Here is a 24,712-nt window from a genome sequence, read left to right as displayed (position 1 = left end):
TCCTTTCTTATCCGTCCCTCTCTCTCATCCATCCACCCACCCATCTCTCCTTTCTTATCCGTCCATCCATCTCTCATCCATCCACCCATCCCTCCTTTCTTATCCGTCCATCTCTCTCTCTCATCCATCCATCCACCCATCCCTCCTTTCTTATCCGTCCCTCTCTCTCTCATCCATCCACCCACCCATCTCTCCTTTCTTATCCGTCCATCCATCTCTCATCCATCCACCCACCCATCTCTCCTTTCTTATCCGTCCATCTCTCTCTCTCATCCATCCATCCACCCATCTCTTTCTTTCTTATCCGTCCATCTCTCTCTCTCATCCATCCACCCATCTCTCCTTTCTTATCCATCCTTTTTTATCGATCCGTCTTTCATATCCAGCCACCCATCTCTTCTCTCTCATCCATTCACCCATCTCTCCTCTCTCTCTCATCCATCCATCCACCCATCTCTTTCTTTCTTATCCGTCCATCTCTCTCTCTCTCTCTCATCCATCCATCCACCCATCTCTCCTTTCTTATCCGTCCTTTTTTATCGATCTGTCTTTCTTTCTTATCCAGCCACCCATCTCTCTCTCTCATCCATCCACCCATCTCTCCTTTCTTATCCGTCCTTTTTTATTGATCCATCTTTCTTTCTTATCCAGCCACCCATCTCTCCTTCTTTCTTATCCATCCTTTTTTATCGATCCATCTTTCTTTCTTATCCAGCCACCCATCTTTCCTTCTTATCCATCCTTTTTTATCGATCCATCTTTCTTTCTTATCCAGCCACCCATCTCTCTCTCTCATCCATCCATCCACCCATCCATCTCTTTCTTTCTTATCCATCCATCCATCTCTCTCATCTCTCTCTCTCATCCATCCACCCATCTCTTTCTTTCTTTCTCTATCCACCCATCTCTCTCTCTCCTTTCTTATCCATCCACCCATCTCTCCTTCCTTCTTATCTGTCCTTTTTTATCGATCCATCTTTCTTTCTTATCCAGCCACCCATCTCTCTCTCATGGATCCTTTTTTCATCCATCCATCTTTTTTAATCTCTTTGTTATCCATCCATCCATCTTTTTTCATCTCTTTCTTTCTCTCTCGTCCATCCATCTTTTTCTCATCCATCCATTCATCCATCATCCATTGTTCTTTCTTTCATTCTCATCCATCTTTCTTTCTTGCATGCTTAATTTTACTTCCATGAGTCGCCTGGCACATGCATAAGTGTTTTCAGGATCAGAGCTGGCTGAAAATTTTCCCCGACACTGGTTTCTGATGTAAAATTGGGTTTTCAATTAAATTAATTTTTTTCCCACAGAGTGTGCTTCCTGGGGGAAAAGGTTCAACTTTTTCTTGGAAAATAAATAAATGAAACTGTTTAGGCCAAAACCTCATCCCTGCTGACTGTCTGCCCTAATGATTAGGAACAGAGGAATTCACAGTCTGGATCAAAAAGTCTACGCTGGCAATGCTAACGTGGCTTATGTCGTCGCAGCCACCTCCATGAGGAGCACAGCTCCCAGCGCTTTGTCTGTACAGGCACTTGCTGCGCTCAGGGGGCTGTTTTTTCACACACCCCTGAGCGAGAAAGTTGCAGCACTGTAAAGTGCCAGTGTAAACACACCCTGAGAGTCCATCTAGCCCCGTGTCTTTTTTCCAGTAGTAGCCAGCCCCAGCTGGAAGATACAAGAAACCCTGCAATGAAGGGATGGCCCCAGGGATTGTTTCCTTCTGATCTTCATGAGTTACAGGTTGACTCACGCTTTGAAGCATGGGAGTTATTGGAAATTACAGGTACCTGGCACCTCTCAGGATTTGGCCCTCAGTGTAGGAAGCTGTGCTTAGCTGGGAATCAGGATTCTTGGGTTCTAGTCCCATCTCTGCCAGTAACTCACTGTGATCTTGGGACAAGTCACTTCGACCCATTGTATTGGGGGGATATGGTTCTAGTACCACTGTAACCGGTATCTGGATTATGCAGATTCAACCTGCTCCCAGGATGCACAACACGCAAATTCGTGAAGCGTTCCATATTTTTATGCTCAAATAAATGGGTTGGTCTCTAAGGTGCCACAAGTCCTCCTGTTCTTTTTGCGGATACAGACTAACACGGCTGCTACTCTGAAACAAGAACAATGGCCTCCTAAATCAGCTTGCAGGCTCAGCTTGGGGAGCTGCTGCGCAAATATCGTGCAGCTTGGCGAATACTGTGCTGTGCGGTTAAACCCTTCTCACACAAAGTTCGTGTACAACTGAATCAAATAATGAAAATACCAGGCCAACGCCTCCAAAGTGGCTATCATTCCTCTCTAATACCCTGCCACCTAGGTGTTATATTGCAGCAAAGAACCTCCTTGACAAAAGCCAGGAGATGCCACAACTGCCACTTTTCAAAACCATATGGGAAGCGCCTCATCACCAACATATCAGCAGAAGACCAGTCTGGACTACCGATCATCTCTACAGCAAATGCTTTCACAGTGTAGTGAGCAGAATGGGAACGGGCTGCCCCATCTGTAAGAAACTCCTTCCTCGTCATGATGAGGACTGATGAGAGACTGCTTGACTTCGAGCTGCCACGCTACCTCTGGTGCAAGCTCAACCATTTCAGAGGTGGGGTGGGGAGGTATGCAGCAAGTGACCATACCTGGGGTCTGAGGGACAGCCCTCCGCGTGGCTGCGGTGTGGCTGAAGACGCCACACACCTTCTGAACGTCTGTTCATCGCCTGCTATCAGGAGGACTTCCCAGACTCCACACATCTTTATGGTACTACTTGCATATTCACCAGCAATACCTGGGAGGATGCAGTAATTAGTATTTGCTAGAGCTTTGAGACCCTTGGATAAAAGTCACTCGTGTTAATCTTGTTGCAAAGAAATAAAAAAGCCGCTATGAAGGCGTTAGATGGGAAGCCAGGCAAAGTTCATACCTTTCCTCCCTCTCCTCCTGTGATCTGGCAGCTCAGAGGGACCTTAAAATAAGGAGAATCAGCTCGCTGGGAATCCTCCCTGCACCAGAGCCACCCCAGCTGGTATGGAGCTTGCATAAGGGTTCTGTATCCACCCTGCTCCCCATCTCCAGTGGAGGAGGCCTGGCTGGAACATACTGCAAGGGCCATGGGAGGCAGAGCAAAAACGAGAGTAGCCCCTGAGGCTGTTCTAATTTACAGCAGAGAGTCTGGCAAGCCCCCAGAACATGGGGCGCATAAAGGGGCTTCAAGTCACCTGAACCCCAGGGGCATGGGCAGAGTAACCTCAGATCAGACCCAACGCATCTCTCCCTAAGCGGATTGCTGTCCCTTCCCTGTGCAGCCTTCGAAGGAAAACCTCACACTGAAAGTATTTACAATAGTTTTACTTCCAAGCAGCACCGCTAGCGTAGCCGTATCAGTTGTCATGGTAACACAAATCCCAATCCTGTCGCCATACACTTGATAGCCAGTGCCAGAGTGAACGCAAAGGAGATGAAGCCACAGGGATGAGACTATGGGAAGCAAAGCTAGCCACCAAACCTATGGATATGTTAGGTGGGGGAGGAGGCTGAGCTTTGCAGGCCCTTCTGGTCTCTCTGCTCCTTCCCCTTCTCTTCGTTGCTAGCCAGAAGCAAGCTCATGGATTCCTGCAAGCCTTCCAGGATGCTCAACTGTGCCAGAGCGATCTGGGTTTGGATCTGGATGTTGTTGTGCATACACTCCAGTAGGCCGTAGCATTCCTGTGGCTGATGATCAGGGGCTGGAGAAAAAAGGGGCAGAGCGCTGGTTTGTTTTCCCCTTCCTCAAATGCTAAGTGATTCTTAATTCTATTGAAATGTTGCCTGTTTACAGAGACCTGCATCCCAGAACCTCGCTGGGCTTTGCCACAGCCCAGTGCACAGGGTATTATCCCCACTTTACAAATGGGGAAACTGAGGCACCAAACAGGGAAATGATTCGCCCACGGTCACACAGACCTGGGAATAGATCCTAGGAGTCCTGGGCTCCTAGTGCCTTGTTCTAACCACTAACCCATGCTCCTGCCCAGAACCAGGATAGACTCCAGAAGTCCTGACTCCTAGCCCCCTACTCCTTACCGCTAAAGAACACTCCCTTCCCAAAGCTGGAGTGGTTCCAATACTTACTGAATTTTTTCTGTCCTTTCCATATCCTTGCAGCCTGGGCACAGGGCAGACTTGGGCTGGGCCTCCGTTGGGAAGATGGAAGCTCAAGAAAGCTGGGGGAGGGTTTGGCAGGACATAGCTTCTTAAAAGAAGAGGAAGGGCCTTCAAAGTTATCCTCTCCTGTCAAAAAAAGGCTTTGCATTACAAGGATGTTTTTCACTATTGAATAATAATCCCTAGCTGTTGTATAGCATTTTTCTTCAAGAGGACTCCAAGCACTTTACAAAGGAGATAAGTATCATTATCCCTATTTCACAGATGTGGAAACTGAGGCACAGAGCGGCAAAGCCCAAGGTCACTCAGCAGGTTGGGGGCAGAGTCAGGAGTCGAACCCAGCTCCCCTGAGTCCCAGTCCATCCACTCATCCACTAGGCTCACAGACTTACTATGTAGCATATTATGGATCTATTCCTTGTCACTTACACTAGTGCAAAACACCACCATTCTGATCCGGTAGCATTATACAGCTGCTTTGCACTGGTGAAAATGATGACAAAAGATGCAGGGTGATGAAAAATCAGGTTTTAGTTGTTAATGCTGCTTTGTAGACACTAACCAATTAATCCCTACCCCAACTCCATGGAGGGAGGAATCCTGTTAATTTTACAGAAGGGGAAATTGAAGCATAGAGGATGACTTGCTGTGTGGCCATGGGCAAATCATGTGGGTAGCAGAGCCTGGATCGGAACCCAGGAGTTCTGACCGTGCAGTTCATGACCGTGTAGCCACAACATCATACTGCCTCTCACGTAATGTCTAGGACATACCATGGATAAAATACAGTTTTATATATATACACACCTTTTGTTGTTGTTGTTTTCTGTTTAAATGGCAAACCGGGATCCCTAATAGAAATCACCCATTCTCAGAGTGCTCTACCTGACGTGTTACCAAAATGATATAGCCAATATATTATGACAGGTTTCAGAGTAGCAGCCATGTTAGTCTGTATTCGCAAAAAGAAAAGGAGTACTTGTGGCACCTTAGAGACTAATAAATTTATTTGAGCATAAGCTTTTGTGAGTTACAGCATCCGATGAAGTGAGCTGTAGCTCACGAAAGCTTATGCTCAAATAAATTTGTCAGTCTCTAAGGTGCCACAAGTACTCCTTTTCTTTTTGCCAATATATTATGTATTTTTAAGCGAATCCATGCCTATGCTAAAGTTAACCATTTTTCCCAGCAACCTCTATACTGAAATATATTAAAAACTGGAAGCTTTTGTTCTTGGTGCACACAGAGAAAGTAGTATTTTGCTGAGGTTTGTGAAAATAATAACTACCTGATATAACTGTTGCTAGAAACCAGTTTCAAATTTCCAACAACCTCGGACAGCAAGTTCAGATTGCATTGGAATGGAAATATTAGTGTAAGAATGACACAAACTAATTTTGGGGACCACGGTAAAAGCCAAAGGTATATATACGCCTCAGGAGTGAATTATACTTCCAGAACAATCCATGCTGCTGGTTGTATCCCCAGCGTGATGAAGTGGTAAAGTATTTAACTCTCATCTTTCTGTATTTGTGCAGATTAATCTTTGACTAACACTCATGGGTTAACAAATTTGGTTGACTGTGATTATTTGATGTCCTATTGTTAAAAGAGCCTAATCTTTACATAACAATCATTACAGTAAAAGTAGGTATAAAGATTGGGGATTTCAGATTGGGGAAATACGTACGTGGGCTTTGAGTGGATCGTCTCGCTGTGTCTGCAAAAGAAACAACTGTTGTTACTGTGAGTTTCTATACTGATGGGGGTAACAAGACTCTGAAGGAAGAGTTCTTCTGCTGCTCTGATATCTTTTCTTTGCAATGAGCCCTTCAAAACTGAGTGCCTGATTCTTATTGACACTAAACTGCTTTACACTACTCTGCCTGTGCAAAGGGATGCTACTGTGAGTATAACTAATTTATGATTTAGGGTCCCTTTATACTGCCAGAGGGGTCCAATGGCACTTTAGGGTAAACAAGAATAATAATCCCTAGCTCTAATCTTGAGCTTTTAATCAGTAGATCTCAAAGCACTTACAAAGGAGGGTAATATTATCCCCATTGTACAGATACAGAAACTGAGGTACAGGGAGAGGAAGTGACTGGCCTAAGGTCACCCAGCAGGCCTGGCAGAGCTGGGAACAGAACCCAGCTCATCTCAGACCTAGACCAGTGCTCTAGTCACTAGGCAACACTCTCCTATCTGCTTTTCATGAAAGTTAAGGATCTGTTCCAATAAGGTACTGAGCACCCTCCACTCCCTTCCGAGCTCAGCACCCTTCAGAATCAGACCCTCACAGTACTGTCTGTACAAGCAAAGATTTGCTACACTATCCCCTTCTCTTCTGCTGTTGTGCTATGTGTCTGTCATCATCCACCCCAGAGCTAGCTGCATTTAAGTGGTGGTGTGTATACATATAATAGTATGTGACACCTAACTTCTTCAAAGCAGTGTCCTCAAACCAGCCAGCAACACTTATGTATAACCCTAATGCCATGCAGATTACATATACTCATAGCAGGAATTATATTGTATGGCGTTGTAGTACAATCAGTACCTCATATTAATTATTTATTATTTGTATTGCAATAGAACCCAGGAGGCTCACTCATGGACCAGGACTCCATGGAGCCTGAAGCTGTACAAATACAGAACAAAAAGATGGACCCTGCCCCAGAGAGCTTATGTTTTGGCATGGGGAGCATTTATGTCAATTTCACTGCAAAAGTTCCAATTTGACCTTTAAAGGTTGGCTTGTGTCTGAAGTAGAAATGCATTGAACATACTTTTCCAGTGTTGTTTTTCTTCCTGAGCATCTGTTTCTGGCTCCATCTGAGGAGCAGAGCTTGTGCCTATGGAAAGGAAAGCACTAGGTTATCTAGGGGAATATTTTAAAGGAAGGAGGTTGGAAAGACATAGACTAGAATGCAACTTTCTTCTCGGACGTGTGTGCTAGCCAGAGACATATATTCTTTCTTTTTAAACTGTGGTGGTTAAAATGAAAGAAAAATTAGAACGTACAAAGAGATTTTATATCATAACGAAGCTGTGAGCACTCGGAACTTTACAGAAGCAGCTTTTTGGGTGATTTCCACCATATACTCAAGGTGGCTAGAGCTCAAACCCCCTGCTCCAAATGCACAGGCCCTTTGCTCTGATGCTGAAGGAGAATCTTCATTAGATTGTAGCAATATAGGGCCTCTGGCACGTTCTCTTTCCAGCCACAGCGGACTCTGGCAACATGTGCGTTGGCTGGTTCACAGTAATGTTAACATGAAAGATAACACATTTACAAGTGAAGAACTTGTTCTTACGGGGCAATGGCTGGTTTTGCACTAGAAGTCCCGGCTGCACGGGGGTGGGGTGGTCAGTGAGTGGCACCCAACGCAGCACTGGCCCGCAAAGATAATATGCATCTCGGCCCCACGTTGTGCATGGTAGGACATCTCTAGCACTGATGCTGAGTCATATGGCCCAACATGGCTCATTAACAAACTACAACTCCCATGAAACACCAGTGAGAGGAAGACCCCCCCCCCCCGCGTAAGGCCTGCAGCTCCCATCATGCTTCGGGAGCAGGACGACAGAGTGTGGCCCAGGAAGGACTACAATTCCTAGCATGTCCAGGAGCAAGACTACAATTCCCATGATGCCCCAGTGTGAGAGAGCCCCGCGGGTAGGACTACAATTCCCAGCATGCCTCGGTGGAAGGGACGACGACTCCTGGGGCCCTCCACCGCGGCAAGAGCCAGCTGCCTAACGGGCTCTGCTCTCCTGCCCACTCGCCTCTACAGCCGGCGCGGCCGAAACCCGAGCGCGACGGACGCAGTCCGGAGGGCCACAGGACAAGCTCCCCCTCTGGGTCCATCCAACCGCTGCTCGGAGCTTGTACGCATGCGCATCACCTCCCCCCCTCCCCCCCGGGCCCTGCGCATGTGAAATCACCTCGTCCGAATAATCGCGCAGGCGCAGTCTCCCGACTTCTGAAGGCGCATGCGCAGTATTCCCTGTCCCCTCCCAATAGTGGCAGTTCCAAGTCGAGGCCCCCCACGCGCTGAGAAGTCTCCTCTCAACCGAGCTTGTGGTGAAGTGCGGGGCGGGTCCTATACGTGGCGCCTTGCTTCCCGATTGGGTGCCGGGCGTTCGGCTCGGGCGGCGATTGGCGGGCGCGGCGGCGCGCCGGCTAGGGTGTCGCGCGGCGCGGTGCAGCGGCGCTGTTCGGAGTGTGTCTCTCTTGTCTCCAGAAGGTTCCGCGCCGGGTCCTCTGCTCTGAGCCGCCGCCAGGATGATGGGCCAGCGCCCCGTGCTCGTGCTCAGTGAGTGTGAGGGGCCCCGCCCCGCCGCTGGGGTCCCCGACAGTGCGTCCCCCACCCCGGGGCCTCCCGGAACCCCCCGCCCCTCCCCCACCCCGGGGCCTCCCGGAACCCCCCGCCCCTCCCCCCACCGAGGTCTCCCGTAACCCCCCTCTGCACCTTCTCCCTGGGTTCCCCGCCCCCCCCCCTCCCGCATGGGTCCTTCCTATCATCGTGTCCCTGCTATCGGTCCCTCAGGCCCCCCACCCCCATGGGTCTCCCATAACCCCCCTTCCGCTTTCCATGGGTCCCCCCCATTTCCTTCCTCCCCCCCCTTGTGTCCATACCCATCTTACATCTTCTCTCCTGAGGCATCTCCTCCGTACAGCTCTTCCCCCCCCCCCGATCCGTACAGCTCTTCCCCCTCCCCCCGATTTCGTACAGCTCTCCCCCCCCCCCGCCCCGGCCCCGATCCGTACAACTCCCCACACACACATTGGGCCCCCTCCCTACCCAGTTCTGCTCTCATTGGGGTCACCCTCTCTTTTGGGATTCCTTCCCCTTTGGGTCTCCATTGTTCCTCCTGTTTCTTGGGTAACCTCCCAAATTTCTCCCCCAGTCTTGTATTACCCCTATGTATTCCCCACCCATTTCTTCTTGTTTTACAGCCTCGCTTCTCATGTCAGTTTGGTGGTGCTCTCCAATTTTGGTCTCTCCTATATTAGGTGCCCTGTATATTCCTCTCCCACCTTGGGGTCACACTCTTCGTAGTCCTCTACATTGGCATTTCTTCCTATTTGGGTTCCCCCTTCTCATCCCCTTTGGGGATCCTCTTTTGTAGCCCTCTTGTATTGAGTTTATTTCAGTTTTTGGAGTCCCTCCTAGTATTGGGGGCAGGAGTTTTCACTCCTCCCTTCCCGTTATTTCACTCCACTTTTGTTTCTTCCCCTCTCCACAAAACGATACCTTGCTTATCCAAACTGGGTTTATAATAAAGAAATGACATCACATTTAATATGGGTGGGGTTTCTTTGGGGCAGACCCTTGTGACAGGAAATCACCTAATGTGGGTGTTAGTCTCAGTTATGGGTATAGTTAATACACACTATTTTATGTATGGCAGGTTATGGGTCATTGAGGTGCAGTATGGAGACTTAACATTTATAATGTTGTACCTATTATAGTGCTGAAGAAAAACTTCTTAAAATGATAATTTTTCAGAGCACCATAAAGTTACTATGTAGCAATTTTATAGTAGATTCTCAGGAATATTCGCAAAAAGAAAAGGAGTACTTGTGGCACCTTAGAGACTAACCAATTTATTTTTATAATATAATATAATATAATATAATAACCAATATAATAATATATTGGTTAGTCTCTAAGGTGCCACAAGTACTCCTTTTCTTTTTGCGAATACAGACTAACACGGCTGTTCCTCTGAAACCTCTCAGGAATATTGACTCACTTGAACGTTGAGTACTATTGGCCCTCTTTTGGTGACAAGTCAAGACATCTTATATATTGCCTTATTTGGAAACATACTTTCTATTCATGAGACTTAGGTAATGGAGAAGAACTTAGGAATCTTTAATTTTGCTATTTGATATTCTTTTAAATTAAGAGGGGAAGTTGGCATAATTTTATTCTAGTGGCTGTACCTCTTGGGTACTCTCTTATTTAAATGCATGGCTCCATTTAGAGTTGGCCATAATTCATGTGCACATGAGTAAGATTACATCATTGATATGTTGTCCGTATTGCCTCCTCAACATTGGGTTTCCCATTAAGAGCTCATAAGATCAGTTATATTCATGCTGATGCTGTTTTTTGTTTTCTGCATGCCGTAGGTCAAAATACAAAACGTGAATCTGGAAGGAAGGTTCAGATTGGAAACATCAGTGCTGCTAAGGTACTGTTTTATGCTACCAAGTATGTTAGTGAACTAGAAATCAAAAGGGGGCAAATGCAGCATAATGAACTTGGAACATTTTTAGCAGGTCCTTTGATTTCCTGTAGTGCGCTTGTTGATATTTCTTTACACATCTCAAATGAAGAAATGCCGATCACTCCCTTGCTCTGCTAAAATAACAGGTGCAATTGACTAGAACAACTTTTTAGTCTAGTGATGACAGTGTAAATAAAAAAAAAAGTAAAAGAAAAGTTAAACTTCAATCCAGAACACTGCATAAGTCTGAACCTTGACACGTTATTTAGCAAGTAGTTTGGGGTGATGTCTGAGAAGATGATTGTTAAAATATTGTGTCTGATGTCTGAATAGATGCAGCTGTTGTTTTAACCTTTAAGCTGTATTGTCATGCCTAATTAAATCTTACTCTTGCTGCATCCAAGGAACTGCAAAATCATTGGGTCGCTTATGTTAATTACTAGGTCTGCATTTTCTGTGTAGTTTGGAGGGATTATTCAAGTGCATTTAGAATTTTGAAGCACTAAATGTGGTGTTATGAAACCCTGACTGCTGGACTCGGGATTAAAGGAAGACAATTTAAAGTAAGAATGAGTAGCCTCGTATTTTAGAGTGCAGGGCAAAAATGGAAACATTAGACAAAGTCTGAATCAGTTCAGTTCTTCAGTGTTATTTACATACAGTTCAAAAGTAGAAACCACACACCTAATTCTTATTGCAACATGCACAGTGTGATTAGGAATTCGTAACCTCATGTGTGATGTCTAAGTAATGTGTGGCTATTTAAGTCCTATCTATTTCTTTGTAAAGAGTTTTATACTGGTATATAAAAGGCGCTCTGTACCATCAAACTCTAGTATATTGTTATGTAACTACCTCAGTAGTGACTAATTGCATGTATGTATTGAAACATTTCATGGGACGATGCACAAAGAAGCAACCTTCATAGCCAAGGGTCCACCTAATTCATTGTCTTACCCCTGACACTGGCGAATTCTGGATATTTCAGGGGAAGGTGTTTACTTTTCACAAGGGACAGTTTATGTATTAGATATCTATGGGCAGTGCCTTTCTACCCTCAGGATTGCTTATATTTTTCAGCAATTAATATCATAGTATTAAATCATGCAGGACAACAGTTTTGTCCAGGGCAATATCTGGCTTTAAACTAAAGTGTGTGCCATCTCTATATATGCTTTCCCTTCTACGTATACATCAAATGTTGCATAACTAGTACTATTATAGTTATATTAGAAATAGGAGTTTCAGATCTTTCCTGTTCATGTTTAACTCTTGATGCTGTCAGAATATATTGTCACTGAGCTTTAACACACAAAGTTCATGCTTAGTGGCAAAGAGGTCTGGTAGTAAGAGGTTAATGAAGTGAGGCAGTACAGACTAGGATTGAATTTTTCTCTCACCCACACTCTAAATATTAACACAGGTCATTTTTTTGGTATAAAAACTAGGACATTCAGCTTAGTAGCCTATCACTTGATATTTTCTCTTCCCCTTCTCGTGAGCTTTGCTTTAAAAAAGAAAAAAAAAGGGGGTGGTGGGGGAGAGAACGTACATTAGTTCTGAAAACTCCTGTATCATCTCATTTTTCGTCTTTCATTTTAGACCATTGCTGACATTATCCGAACATGTTTGGGACCAAGAGCTATGATGAAGGTAAGAACTTTTGTTGTAGTCTTTGCATTAGAAATGCTGTGTATCTTAAAGATCAATCTAAATACTGTTTCTCTTCTCTAATGTAGATGCTTCTGGATCCAATGGGTGGAATTGTGATGACCAATGATGGTAATGCTATTCTTAGAGAAGTGAGTATTCCGTTTTGATACCTTTTTCTTAAGCAGGTACTCAATGATTTCCACATTAAGTTGCCAATGTACATGTTCTAGAGTTGTCCAAATAACCACAAATAATCATAGCCCTTATATAGTATTTAAAAACAGTATCCTCCCGCCCCAGACAGAGGATGGACAATGAACTTGTTGAGTTCTTGTCGCTGCTAAGGTTTCAGAGTGGTAGCCATGTTAGTCTGTATCAGCAAAAAGAACAAGGAGTACTTGTGGCACCTTAGAGATGAACAAATTTATTTGGGCATAAGCTTTCAGGGGCTAAAACCCACTTCATCAGATGCATGCAGTGGAAAATGCAGTAGGCCTACAGAACCACTTATAGCCTCATTTATGGTACATAAATGTGTTTCAGGGTATATGCATATGATAAAATTCATATACATGTAACTTGTACAGATTTCCCTCTGGAGCTTATGTTACCTTGCAACTGATAAATATTTAGTTGTCTTAAATTAAAAACACAATAAACGTTAATATTTGAAATTCAGATCCCATTACATCATTTCTGTTTTACTGTGGTTGGCCAAGGGGGTAAGTTTCAGTAGAGCTAATGAATGAGAAATATTTATTCAAAATTATGTTGGTGGCAAAAAACAAACCCCCAAATCAAGCCCACAACTCTGTAAAATCCTTATGCAGTAGATTCTGCTTAATAGCAACCCTGTTCATACGTTTCCTGTAATAGAAATGTTTTACCTAGAACCAGTGCTGTCCAATTGACTACAGTGTTAATTGGTCTGGATATTTGCAACAGGCTTGCCATTTATTAGCACCTTTTTTTGCCATGGTGGCCTTTGGCACCCCCATTCCATGCATCAAGTATCAGGGGAAAGCTGTGTTAGTCTGTATCCACAAAAACAACAAGGAGTCCGGTGGCACCTTAAAGACTAACAGATTTATTTGGGCATAAGCTTTCATGGGTAAAAAACACTTCTTCAGATGCATGGAGTGAAAATTACAGATGCAGGCATTATATATTGACATATGAAGAGAGGGGCGTTACCTCACAAGTGGAGAACCAGTGTTGACAGAGCCAATTCAATCAGGGTGGATGTAGTTCACTTCCAATAATTGAGGAGGAGGTGTCAATTCTAGGAGAGGCAAAGCTGCTTTTTCCACTCCATGTGGAAAGCCTAGCTGCTGGCAGATTTGCAGGACTGTAGCCAGGGACAGAAGTGCTTGGATGTGCAAAACCTGGGCCCCAGGTACGCTGTGGGCAGGTCAGCAGTAGAGAGGGGGCCTGCTGCCCAGACGTCTGAGCTTTCCATGAGGAGTGAGAGCACTGGGGCCCTGTGGGGCTGCATGGTACCTCTCCCTGCTGTCTCCAGGCTGCATCCTGTTCTGACATCAGGTACTCTGCAGCCCCAGTGCTTCCTTCCCTGGCTGCAGCCCCAGAAAGCAGGTTTTCAGGGCTGCAGCCCCGGAAGGAAGCGTAGGGAAGCGCTGAACACTGGCCATAGGCACGTTTGTGTTGCTACTGTCAATGAAGGCATGTCCCAGTGCTCATTCTTATTAGCGACTGCTGGTTAGTGGCAACTTTTAGCTGTCCACTGAGAGGTTGCTAAGTGAAATCTGCTGTACAAAGCTGTACAAAGACCTTCCCTCACAGAGCCCATGAAATTAGAAGCTTGAAGTAATACAGGACATGGAGGATTATTGCAAATGGCGCTCTGTACAAGAAGAGTTGGACTCTGAGATCAATTATGCCCAGTGAATTTGACAGAAATTGGGGATAAGAAGGTTCATATTTAATTCATTTCCTTTCCCTGGCATGAGGAAGAGTCTTATGTGACAGAGGAATTACAATTGCTAATTTTGCAGTTAAATTCTCTTAAGTGCACATATGTCCCCAAGAGTAGAATTTGTCTCATTGTCTGAATTTTGTCTGTGTCATTATGACACTAATTTATTTAGTGCAGACAGTGGTAGGTGTTTTACTGACATGTTAGAGGCAAGGTCCCTGGCCTGGAACATTTACAATTTGTATAATTCCTATTAAATACTGAAAACTGACATTTTTACGAATGACACCCTACAATACACCTTTTCCTTTTCAATTAGAATAGAAGTAAATCAACTTTACACAGTTCTATTGGTTTATTTGCTTGGGATGAGTAAAATATCATTAGTTGATTTTCATTATCCTTGCTTAACACAAGGTTATTTTGCACTTGGGGTAATACATTTTCATAATGGTTTTGCAAGGCTGGTGTAACTTCCACATTAATTTATTGTTATAATTGTGTGTTGCGTGCATCACTGGCTACTGGCTTTCACCAACTGAGGCCTTCAGAAAGAGAGACACCGACCATTGCTGTCTTTCCACACAAATATTTTTTTTAAGTATCGAGAATATTCCTAGTGCCTAAAAATCTACTGGAGATGTGACATAAATAACATTTTATCTTCTGCCTCAGTATTGGGAAGAAAATTTCTTTGCCAAGATGGGGTGAGACCTCTTTCCATGTTCACAGCTGACCTCAAATTTTCCACTCCCGCTAAATGTGAACAAGTACCTTGCATTCCAGACCAAGTGTTCCCATTTTGTTTTCTTCCCTGCAGATTCAGGTCCAGCACCCGGCTGCAAAATCCATGATTGAGATCAGCCGTACTCAGGATGAAGAGGTTGGAGATGGGACCACATCCGTAATTATCCTCGGTGAGGACATGCTTTAAATGAAGGAGGGGTTGCAGCTAAAGTTTGTTGAGTTTTGGTTAATACATCTATGGCAAAGCGATATTCATTTTAACATTCACATTGATGCTCTTCTGTTTCTGAGATATTGACAAATGCTGACTCATTAATGATGAGCCACTTTTTCTAGGCCTGGCTTCTGTCTTTGGCAAGCAAATTTGAAACATTGTACAACTTGCCCTGTGGATTGAAGGATGGCTAAGGGCTAAGCATTTTGCTTTTGTGCACCAGTTTTCTGTGATTTGGCACTGGGGAGTTACTATCTAAGGGGCACCTCCTTCTCTCTCCCTCTGCCCCAATATGTTTCCAAGCATTGCAGCCTCTTAAAATTTTCTTTCCTCGTTTGCGCACTGGGTTTCTGAGAGTCTCTTACCAAGGAACCCACACCCCACATTTACTCATGGGGATGCAGGGTGAATGCTCAGAGCATCCCTTAACAGTTTTATGCTAAGGAAAGCATAAATATGTTTTTTTATCACCAAGATGAGCTAGGCCATTTACATACAAGTAAAGGTATGTTGACACAGGAAAAAACGACAACAAAACCATGACAGTGAGTCTGAGCCCAGGTCAACTGAGTTGGGCTTGTGCTGCAGGGCTAAAAATAGCAGTGTACATGCTCTGAGAGCCTCCCCTCCCACCAGGTTTCAGAGGCCGGGCTCCAGCCTCAGCCTAGATGTCTTCACTGCGATTTTTTCATCCCACAGCGCAAGCCCCACAAGCCTGAGTCAGTTGACTTGGGCTCCGAGACTCATTGCCACTGGTCATCTTTAGCTGAAGACAATTCCCTGTCCTCAAGAGTTTATATTCTAGTTTAAGCAAATGATCATGATTAAATATAGAAGAGAGGTGTTGGCGATTACAAGGCTCCTAGAATAGGTAGCAGGTGCTTTAGGTATCCCTTATTTGATGTGCCAACAGTTCCCACTAACTTGTCTTTGTTTTTTGTTTAGCTGGAGAGATGTTGGCTGTTGCCGAGCACTTCCTAGAACAGCAGATGCATCCAACTGTGATCATTGGTGCTTATCGTAAAGCTCTGGATGATATGATCAGCACTTTGAACAAAATCAGGTGAGCAGTGCTGTTTGGAGTTGGCATTATTTCTCTGTGCAATTCTGGGGAAAGATGAAACTCTGGTGATTCAGCCCAGCAAAGTGTAACTCAGATGGAGGTCTAGAAACCAGTTTGTATAGCCACACAAGTTAGCAGTGTCAACCGTGATAAAGTAAACCTAGTTCTCATGGCTCTATTTGGGAGAGAGGATGTTCTAAAAGAGTATTTCTGTGTTGCAGTCTGTTAATTATCATTGTACATTGAATAGATATTTGAATGGAGGTACCTCGAGGCTGTTGTCTCTGAGCAGACCCACAGTAATTTGCTTATTGCTAAGCAAGTCTGATCTTTAACCATCTTACAGTCATGCTATTCTAATAGGGAATAGTCTTGCAATTTCAGAGAGCTGGTCTGGGTTATTTAATAAATCTTTTCCTTCTGTACTGTGAATAATATCCCGTGTGCTGTTTGTTGTTCCTTGGTCTAGCACTCCAGTTGACGTGAACAACAGAGAGATGATGCTGAATATAATAAAGAGTGCTATAAACACCAAGGCAATAAGCCACTGGTCTGACTTGGCCTGCGGCATTGCTCTTGATGCTGTCAAGACTGTGGAGTTTGAGGAAAATGGCAGAAAGGAAATTGACATCAAGAATTATGCAAAAGTAGAAAAGGTAAGTATGCTTTGGACTCTCAATTGTTTCTGTATCTCTCTCACTAATGGCAGAGCAACTTTCTGAAGCTACAATGTATGCTCTGTGTGTGTACAGCACATTCCATTACTGGGGCTACTCAGCACTACAGTAATGTAAATACTAAACAATATTAATGTAGGACCTTGTGGGAAAGATTTTCTACTGCTGCTAAGTCAACAGGAACTCAGTCCTTGGAAATATTTTATACTTTGTGCAATCATCTTTGATGCTGTGGCACAATGAAGGGAATGGAGTTGGGGAAGGAATTAATTTCGAGATTTTAGAAACCAGGTTCGCCAAATGAAAAAAAGTAATATTGATGGGAGAGGGGAATATCTGATTTTTCAGACTTTCAGACAAGAAAGTATCAGCAACAGTGGAATGTAAGTAGTCCCTGTGTAGTACATGTTTTCTCAGGTACTAATAGTTTAAGCCAGTTTGCAGTCGTTACCCTAGATCGGTCTTCCATGACCTGAACAAGTCATAAGTAGTTAGGACAGACTGCACATTGTGTTTTCAGTACTGAAACTAAGTACAGTTTTAAGCCCATTCATTTGATTTCAAAAGTACAGACACACATTTTCATGGGATAGACTTCTGAGAGCTTTCCTTTCTGCTCATACGCTTATAGGCTTGTGCTCTTATAAACTAATTCTTAAAAATAAAGGCATTGGAACCAGTATTCAGCCATGTAGAGAGGAGAACTTATCATCTAGTGGTTAGAGCACTGGGGCTCCTATGTTCTACTCCTGGCTGTGTCACTGAGTTTTGTGGCCTGAGGCAGGCCACATGACCACTTTGTGCATCCGTTCCCTGATCCGTATGATGGGGATAACTACTTCAGAGGAGACCAGTGATGCTAATGTGTTTGAAAGGTACTATTGGAAAAGGAGAAGTCTTATTTTGGAATTCAGTTTTCAAAAGTGTCTGTCTAAAATTAGGCATCCAAGTGTAAAAACTTAGCCTGTAGTACTGTACAGTGGAAAAGGACAGCAATCAAAACTAGAAGCCACACGTTGGTTCCAAGAATGCTGTGGGATTGTAAAAGGGGTAATCAAAGTGTGTCAGAACATAGTGTGCAAAAGGAATGGTGAAGAAATAGGGTTAAAACTTAAAGACAACTGGAGCCAGCTTTACAAAAATATTTGGGCTCCTTGGGCGGGGATTTATGAAAGCACCTGAGTAGGTTCAGTGCCTAACTCCCATAAAGAATCGGTGGAAGTCAGGTGTCCAACCTGTGTAAGCACTTTTGTAAATTTGTAGGAACCTACTAAGTGTCTAAATACCTTTGGGTATCTCTCGCCAGCCTTCTAAAGGGCCTTACAATTTGTTTGAGGCAACTAATTCCTCCTTAAGTATAAACTGGTTTGTTTGTTGTAACTTTAAAAATAAATTTGTGCTAGAGATTAAAATCTGCCAAATTTGTATTCGTTTTCCAGTCATCTGGAGAGTTACTTGTCTTCTCATTTGCTTCAATAACTCTCACCTATGCCCTGCATGTGTCTGTCAGATTCCAGGTGGCATAATAGAAGACTCTTGTGTCTTGCGTGGAATCATGGTAAACAAAGATGTAACTCACCCAAGGATGCGTCGCTATATCAAGAATCCACGCATTTTGCTTCTGGACTGTTCGCTGGAGTACAAGAAAGGAGAGAGCCAGGTAAGGCAGGTCTTGTGTAAAGATGTATGCAGTTCTTTGTATGATGCAAGTGAAAAGAGCCAACAATGCCATTATTGGCAAGGGGTTTTGAATGTTTTCTTCTGCTTCTTGAGGGTTTGTTGCAGCTCGAGACTTGCATAGAGCCGGGTATGAGTAAAATATACGTAGAAACACTTCCCCATTCTAATTAACAGTGAAATACTCTGGTGCTACACTAATGGCAGGACATTACACCAAGGCTTACTCATTGGATCAATGGCTTTCATTGTGTACTACTGATTCCTTTCACCTCTTCTCTGTTCAGTCCGTGTTAGCACCAGTTGAATGGACAAGAAAAATGGAGTATGATTGTTTTAAGGGACATGCATTTATGTTAAAACCTTGTAGAAAGAGACTAAGCCTCTTAAACCTCTTTCTGTGCAGACTGATATTGAAATTACCCGTGAGGAAGACTTTGCACGCATCCTGCAAATGGAGGAAGAATACATTCAGCAAATCTGTGAGGACTTGATAAGGGTCAAACCGGATCTCATCATCACAGAGAAAGGAATCTCTGGTAATGTATATGATTGAGTGTAGTGATGGACAAATATAACCATAGTTGTGTTTCAACATGATCCTTTAGTGTTAACAAGTGAGAGAGTGGTAACGAGTTCTGAATATTGCCTTTCAGAGAGCAAATATTAAAGCAGGCTCTTAGATTTATGCAGTGCTAAAGATCCTCTCACTTTGTAGACTGCCAGGGTGGGTGGGGTAAAAGTTAAATCTCCAATTTGTTAATTTTTCTGGATGTGTAGCTTGCTTAGGGTCATTACCACTCTCCCCCTGTACACATACTTATTGGGAAGCTTGCGATCCCACTGGTTACGGTCCGTCAGATGTTGCTATACTTATCCAGTAGGATGCATAGTCTGTATGATTTATTTTAAGCTGATGGCTGACCCCTATGATTCCAGTGACTTCTGTGGATGCTAGCTTTTCTCAGGGTTTGACCCATAGTTTGGTCATGTATTTAACACTGTTGAGAACAAGAACCTAGCAGAACACAAAGGAGCTGGGTCTGGAATGTCTAATATCATTTTATCCAAGCAGCACTGGAACGTTTTTTCTTTGCTGATGGTTTAGGAGAAGTGTTGAGCACCAGGTTCTTTTATTCCATAATCCTTGGTGTAGGTTCCAGAGTGGTGATAAATTTTAAACCAAACCTACGTATCATCAGTTGTAGAAACTCAGTCTTTGTGGTGACTCTTCTATGTAAAATAACTTATCTGCAAACTTGGTTTCAGACTTGGCCCAGCACTACCTGATGAGAGCCAACATTACAGCTATCCGCAGGGTGAGAAAAACAGACAACAACAGAATCGCCAGGTGAACAGACCTTAATTGTTGAGAGCCACGTTGCGCAGCCCTCACGCGCGTTGACACACGGGCATAGCACAGTTGATTTCAACGGGACTCTTGCTGTTACCTCAGTCCCTCCACGCAACTCTCCCTTATTTGCGTGTTGCACTTCAGCTTACAAACTAGTCTGGACATTTAGGGCATGGACTGTGTGCTACACGTTTGTAGCACACCCAGCAGAGTGGGGCCCTGATCATATCGGGCCTCTCCACTCTACTGCAATCCAAACCACAGCGACGGATTTCTGTTTTGTTCCTTTGTGGTAGGGCCTGTGGAGCTCGCATTGTGAGTCGCACAGACGAGCTGCGTGACGAGGATGTGGGGACCGGCGCCAGGCTTTTTGAAGTTAAGAAAATAGGAGATGAGTATTTCACCTTCATCACAGATTGCAAAGACCCCAAGGCCTGCACTGTCATGCTGCGTGGAGCCAGCAAGGAAATCCTAGCAGTAAGTTATGGCATGATATACCTTCCCTTGATGCCAGGAGGCAGAGTTCCCTGTGCAAATTGTACTGCTGGCAACAGGAGGGAGCATAAGCACTATCAAAGAAGTTTACTGATTCCATCATCATGGCATCTTTCTAATTGCCAGCAGCATTCCATTGCCATGCAGAGCCATCTTATGTGACAAGATTTACTGCTAGCAGGTATCTCTAAATTGTGGAATGGTGTGGAAAAACGGGAGAGTTGATGGTTTCCAAGGAATCCCAGCCTTAAACACTGCCTAGGGAAAGCAAAATCTATATTCCCCAGAGTAAACAATTGACCAGTGGACATCTTTGTGGATTTTAATAGCACTTCACCTATGACAGCTTCATCTGTGTAGCACCTTACATCAAGGATGTTAAAACACCTTTCAAATATATCCTTTATGCCAAAATAGTTTCATAGGGCTTAAGGACAGAAGGGACCATTTAGATCGGGGGTGGCCAACCTGTGGCTCTGGAGCCGCATGCGGCTCTTCAGAGGTTAATATGTGGCTTCTTGCATAGGCGCTGACTCTGGGGCTGGAGCTACAGATGCTAACTTTCCAGTGTGCTGGGGGGGGTGCTCACTGCTCAACCCCCTGCTCTGCCCCAGGCCCTGCCCCCACTCCATCCCTTCCCCCAAGTAGCCTGCCCCTTCCCCCACAGAGCCCTCCTGCACATGTGAAACAGCTTATTGCGGCGCGCTCAGGGGCTGGAGGGCAGGAGCTGATGGGGGGGCGGGGGGGTTGCTGATGTATTACTGTGGCTCTCTGGCAATGTACACTGGTAAATTCTAGGTCCTTCTCCAGCTCAGGTTGGCCACCCCGATTTAGGTCATCTAGTCTTGCTTCCTGTGTATCATAGGCCATTGAATTTCACCCTGTATTGAGCCCAAAAGCTTTTCAGTGCTCAAGGGCCAAAATGATGGTGTGGCATAAGGAGAGAACAAGTTGCCACCAATGCCCAAGGGCGCTGCACTGGCAGCGAATTGCATAGGTGAAGTAGGCCCAGGTGATCCTAACCACCCCCATGCTGCAGGGGAAGGAAACCCTCCCCCCCCACCCAAGGTGCATTCATGCCAATCTGATCTGGGTGCAAATTCCTTCCTGACCCCAAATCTGGCAAAGTGAGAAGTAAAATGAGGCACGTAATGGTCACCTGCCTTATCTAAGACCTACTGAACTAACTTGGTGGCTCCCAGATTTGGGAGTAGAACACAGATCTGTTGGTGCCTAATCCCATGCTTAAACCTGCAAGCCTTGCTGCCTCAGGTGAGAACTTGAAGCAGTATTGAGTGTTCTGTAAACAGGTAGCCATGTCATATTGGTGCAGATTTTAATACTGACCTTATTCCATGGTCCTGACTGTGTTCTGTAGCCTCTATCATGCCGCTGCTGCTTTTGGAGCCTGTTCTGCTTTAAATATGCAAACCTGTAAATCTATCACTTCTTTGCCTTTTTCTTTTTTTCGTAGGAGGTGGAACGCAACCTCCAGGATGCCATGCAGGTGTGTCGTAATGTCCTAGTAGATCCTCAGCTGGTGCCCGGAGGGGGCGCTGCAGAGATGGCTGTTTCTCATGCTTTGACAGAAAAGTCTAAAGTCCTGACAGGAGTGGAGCAGTGGCCCTACCGGGCGGTCGCCCAGGCTCTGGAAGTCATTCCAAGGACGCTGATTCAGAATTGTGGAGCCAGTACCATCCGCGTGCTGACCTCGCTAAGAGTAAGTCTATGGGACTCTAGCTGACGGGACAAACTTCTCCAAAGAGCGACTTACTATCAGCCTCTCTCTTTCAGCTATAAAATATATTTTCATCTTGGAAATCCTAGCTAGTTGTGTGAGTAGAAACAGCATGACGGATCGTTTGGTGGTGGTAGCATGTCAGATCATTGGGGACCTAGAGCTTTGTAACAGGTTTTTACAAATCCTAATACACACAGACACAATCTCCAAGTAGTGTTCGTTAAATCAATTTCTGTGCAATGTTTGTACCCAGATATTGCAGCTTTGGCTAGTGCATGAGAACCTGAAAGTGAAACTGACTAGTCTGTTCACTGTCTAAACTGAGTGAATATGCCAAAATTAAGCAAATGGCATAGAAGATTTCATATTAAATTTTTAGTTTTATTTATCCTTACTGTCAGATCTTACTAACATAGCTGGTGAGTTAATTTGTCATCGGTTGATTACTCTAAATCTAGTTAGTGTTTAGTGCCATTTCGGTGCTGGTCTCCATATAAATGAAATGGCTGTCCCTTTAAAACTTACACGTTTATAGTTAATCTTAATGATTCCTTGCTATTTGCATAGAAGACTGACTGAATGAATCAATGTTTCAGATTTCTTTCAGAAAGATGGGTTGGTTTGAGATCTTATTACCAATTTATTACAGGCAAAACACACTCAGGAAGGCAGTCAGACTTGGGGAGTAAATGGTGAGACTGGAGCCTTAGTGGACATGAAGGACCTGGGGATCTGGGAGCCTTTAGCTGTCAAATTACAGACCTACAAGACAGCTGTGGAGGTAAGGAAGCAACTGATGAGTGATTGTGTGTTGCTGACCCTTTGTGCTTGAGTGTCTAGAGCAGGAAATCGTGTGCGGGAAGGGAAGAAATTGCTACGGTGTCTCCATCCCTACAAGGTCGGTAGATATTATGGCCCGTGCAATCTATGGCTGGGTTGCCACAGACTCGGAGAAATCCAGGTCAAAGAATATACCTCTGGGATCTAGTTGATAGGACCGTGTGTACTGCACCGTGGTTGTGGTGAGCTGATTGGTTTGATCAAACGACCCTTTCCTCTCTTCCCCCACAGATTAAGATTTGAACATTTAGTAGAGTGGTGGTGTATGGTAAATTAAGCCAGTTGTGCTCTCCCTTCCTGCACATCACCAGAAAATTTTAAATATTTTCCCCATCAACTTCGTCTCCCAGCCAAGTTCCAGTGTGTCTAAATGCCTTCCACCTAGTTACAGCAGGATTCAGTATTTTCAGTACTTCCCACCATGTCATATTGCCGTGTGCTGTTTAAAGCAGCTACCATGTTCCACCGCAGAGGTGGCCGCATTGCTGTAAGGTGTGAAGTACTTTGGGACTCTTGGGTTGGCTGTTGTTCTTCTGTGATACAAATGTTCAAGCTACCAAGAGCTGAAAGCAAAGGCTGCTGATCAGATTTAAAAGCGGGCATTGCAGCATTCAGTGGGTTGTCCCGCCCCGGATTGAGCACAGGTTTTTTTTACACCACTTCAAATTGGCTTAAGAATCAAATTAGTTAAATTGGTGGGAATACAATGTGTGCAAGCCCTAAGCGAAAGCTGGCTACCTCAGGAAGGTGCCCAAGCTGCAGCACGTCCTCTCCCTGACCCGGCCCTGGGATTTTTCTCTCCAGACTGCTGTCCTCCTTCTCCGTATCGATGACATTGTTTCGGGGCATAAGAAAAAGGGGGATGATCAAAACAGATCGCCTGGAGCTCCAGATGCAGCCCAGGAGTAAGAGGAGATTGAGGAACCATGCGCCTTGAACTACACTATGGAAACAGCCGAACAAAATTTACTGCTGCATCTCCTCGGTCTGGGCCTGGGCCTGGACACAGTCTGAGTATTGAGTGTTAGTTTGCCTGAAGTCAGTGGGTGGGAGGGAAGGTACATGACTGTGGGGAATGGGCTACTGTCACATGTGCGTTCCTCTCCTGTTTGGAGACACTGACGCTTAATTTAAGTATATACTGTAACTTTTGCTGTTTGCTTCGACAATAAAACGTGTCACTCTGTTCAGTCCCTTGTGTCTATCTCTAACACAACTCACTAGCCTGGAGCTGCACGGTGGGGTGTTCGGTTAGCCATTTCCAGAGTGGGGACAACTAGTCCCAGGCAGGCCTCTTTCAGAAATCCTGTGTCTCATCCCTTAGCATGAAATCCTTCCTAATGCGCTAGTTCACTGGAATATCCCACTGTGCTGTTTCGTAGGAATGTCTATCATGTCCATTACTAGCAACCAGGACTGAAACTATGCCAGTGCTGTCCTAATAAAGGGATAAATCCCCTGTGGGGAGTGGAGGAAAAGCAAAACTTGGGGGGGCTTTTGGGGGTCCCTGAGGTTTGGGGGCTTTAACACCTATTGTGTCCCCCACCACCACCACAAAAGGGGTCTGAAAGAGGCACTAGTATATATGGTCTTTACGAGCAGCACTGAGGACATCATGTCTATTTCAAAACCACCAATGACCATGGCTCTTGTGTTGGCAATTCAGAGCTGGTCAGGCAAACTGAATTCAGTGCTCACCAGGGCTGAGGTTCATCGCGGGAGGGCAGAAATCTTGAGTTGCTTTTGCCCATTCTCAGTTGGTTCTATCTCCCAGACTGTCAGTTCCCCCATGTTTGATTAAGTCCTGGGCCCCCTCCCTCATCTGAGGGGTAGGCCTTCTGTTAGATTAGTGGCTAGTGCCCACCAAGTAAGTAGGCTGGCATCTTTCACTGGCACTACATAAAATTTAAAATCGTAAGGTTAGGATTT

At 44.8% G+C, this 24,712-nt stretch overlaps 2 protein-coding genes across 2 annotated transcripts; one reads left to right on the top strand and one right to left on the bottom strand.

Annotated features, from left to right (window-relative positions):
• Positions 1-3,335: 3,335 nt before the first annotated feature.
• TSACC (TSSK6 activating cochaperone) lies at positions 3,336-8,054 on the bottom strand. The gene is made up of 5 exons (XM_048828311.2): positions 7,936-8,054; positions 6,936-7,001; positions 5,837-5,866; positions 4,114-4,272; positions 3,336-3,728 (listed from the first exon to the last, which is right to left on the bottom strand). Exons 1-5 carry the CDS (start codon positions 8,015-8,017, stop codon positions 3,520-3,522), a joined length of 546 nt encoding a protein of 181 aa, XP_048684268.1. The 5' UTR covers positions 8,018-8,054; the 3' UTR covers positions 3,336-3,519.
• Positions 8,055-8,311: 257 nt separating this feature from the next.
• Positions 8,312-23,969, top strand: CCT3 (chaperonin containing TCP1 subunit 3). The gene is made up of 14 exons (XM_048828309.2): positions 8,312-8,465; positions 10,292-10,353; positions 11,992-12,042; positions 12,129-12,191; positions 14,796-14,892; positions 15,882-15,999; positions 16,469-16,655; positions 18,187-18,336; positions 18,760-18,892; positions 19,623-19,704; positions 20,004-20,184; positions 21,677-21,922; positions 22,593-22,724; positions 23,588-23,969. The coding sequence occupies exons 1-14, from the start codon at positions 8,435-8,437 to the stop codon at positions 23,690-23,692; spliced, it is 1,638 nt and encodes a 545-aa protein (XP_048684266.1). The 5' UTR covers positions 8,312-8,434; the 3' UTR covers positions 23,693-23,969.
• Positions 23,970-24,712: the final 743 nt, after the last annotated feature.

This window comes from Caretta caretta, chromosome 24 (assembly GCF_965140235.1).
Source record: "Caretta caretta isolate rCarCar2 chromosome 24, rCarCar1.hap1, whole genome shotgun sequence".
NCBI lineage: Eukaryota > Metazoa > Chordata > Testudines > Cheloniidae > Caretta > Caretta caretta.
The sequence above is the reverse complement of the archived record's forward strand: the minus strand, read 5'-3'. Positions and strand labels throughout refer to the sequence as shown.

Bases quoted from the DNA above. Each gene is read 5' to 3' on its own strand.
- TSACC (XM_048828311.2), bottom strand. From the start codon at position 8,017: ATGGACCCAGAGGGGGAGCTTGTCCTGTGGCCCTCCGGACTGCGTCCG. The intron at 4,273-5,836 runs GTACGTATTTCC...TTTTTTTGACAG, and splicing joins ACGATCCACTCAAAGCCCAC to GAGAGGATAACTTTGAAGGC. The intron at 3,729-4,113 runs GTAAGTATTGGA...TTTTTTCTCCAG, and splicing joins GAAAGGACAGAAAAAATTCA to CCCCTGATCATCAGCCACAG.
- CCT3 (XM_048828309.2), top strand. From the start codon at position 8,435: ATGATGGGCCAGCGCCCCGTGCTCGTGCTCA. The intron at 12,043-12,128 runs GTAAGAACTTTT...TCTCTAATGTAG, and splicing joins GACCAAGAGCTATGATGAAG to ATGCTTCTGGATCCAATGGG. The intron at 19,705-20,003 runs GTGAACAGACCT...CCTTTGTGGTAG, and splicing joins GACAACAACAGAATCGCCAG to GGCCTGTGGAGCTCGCATTG.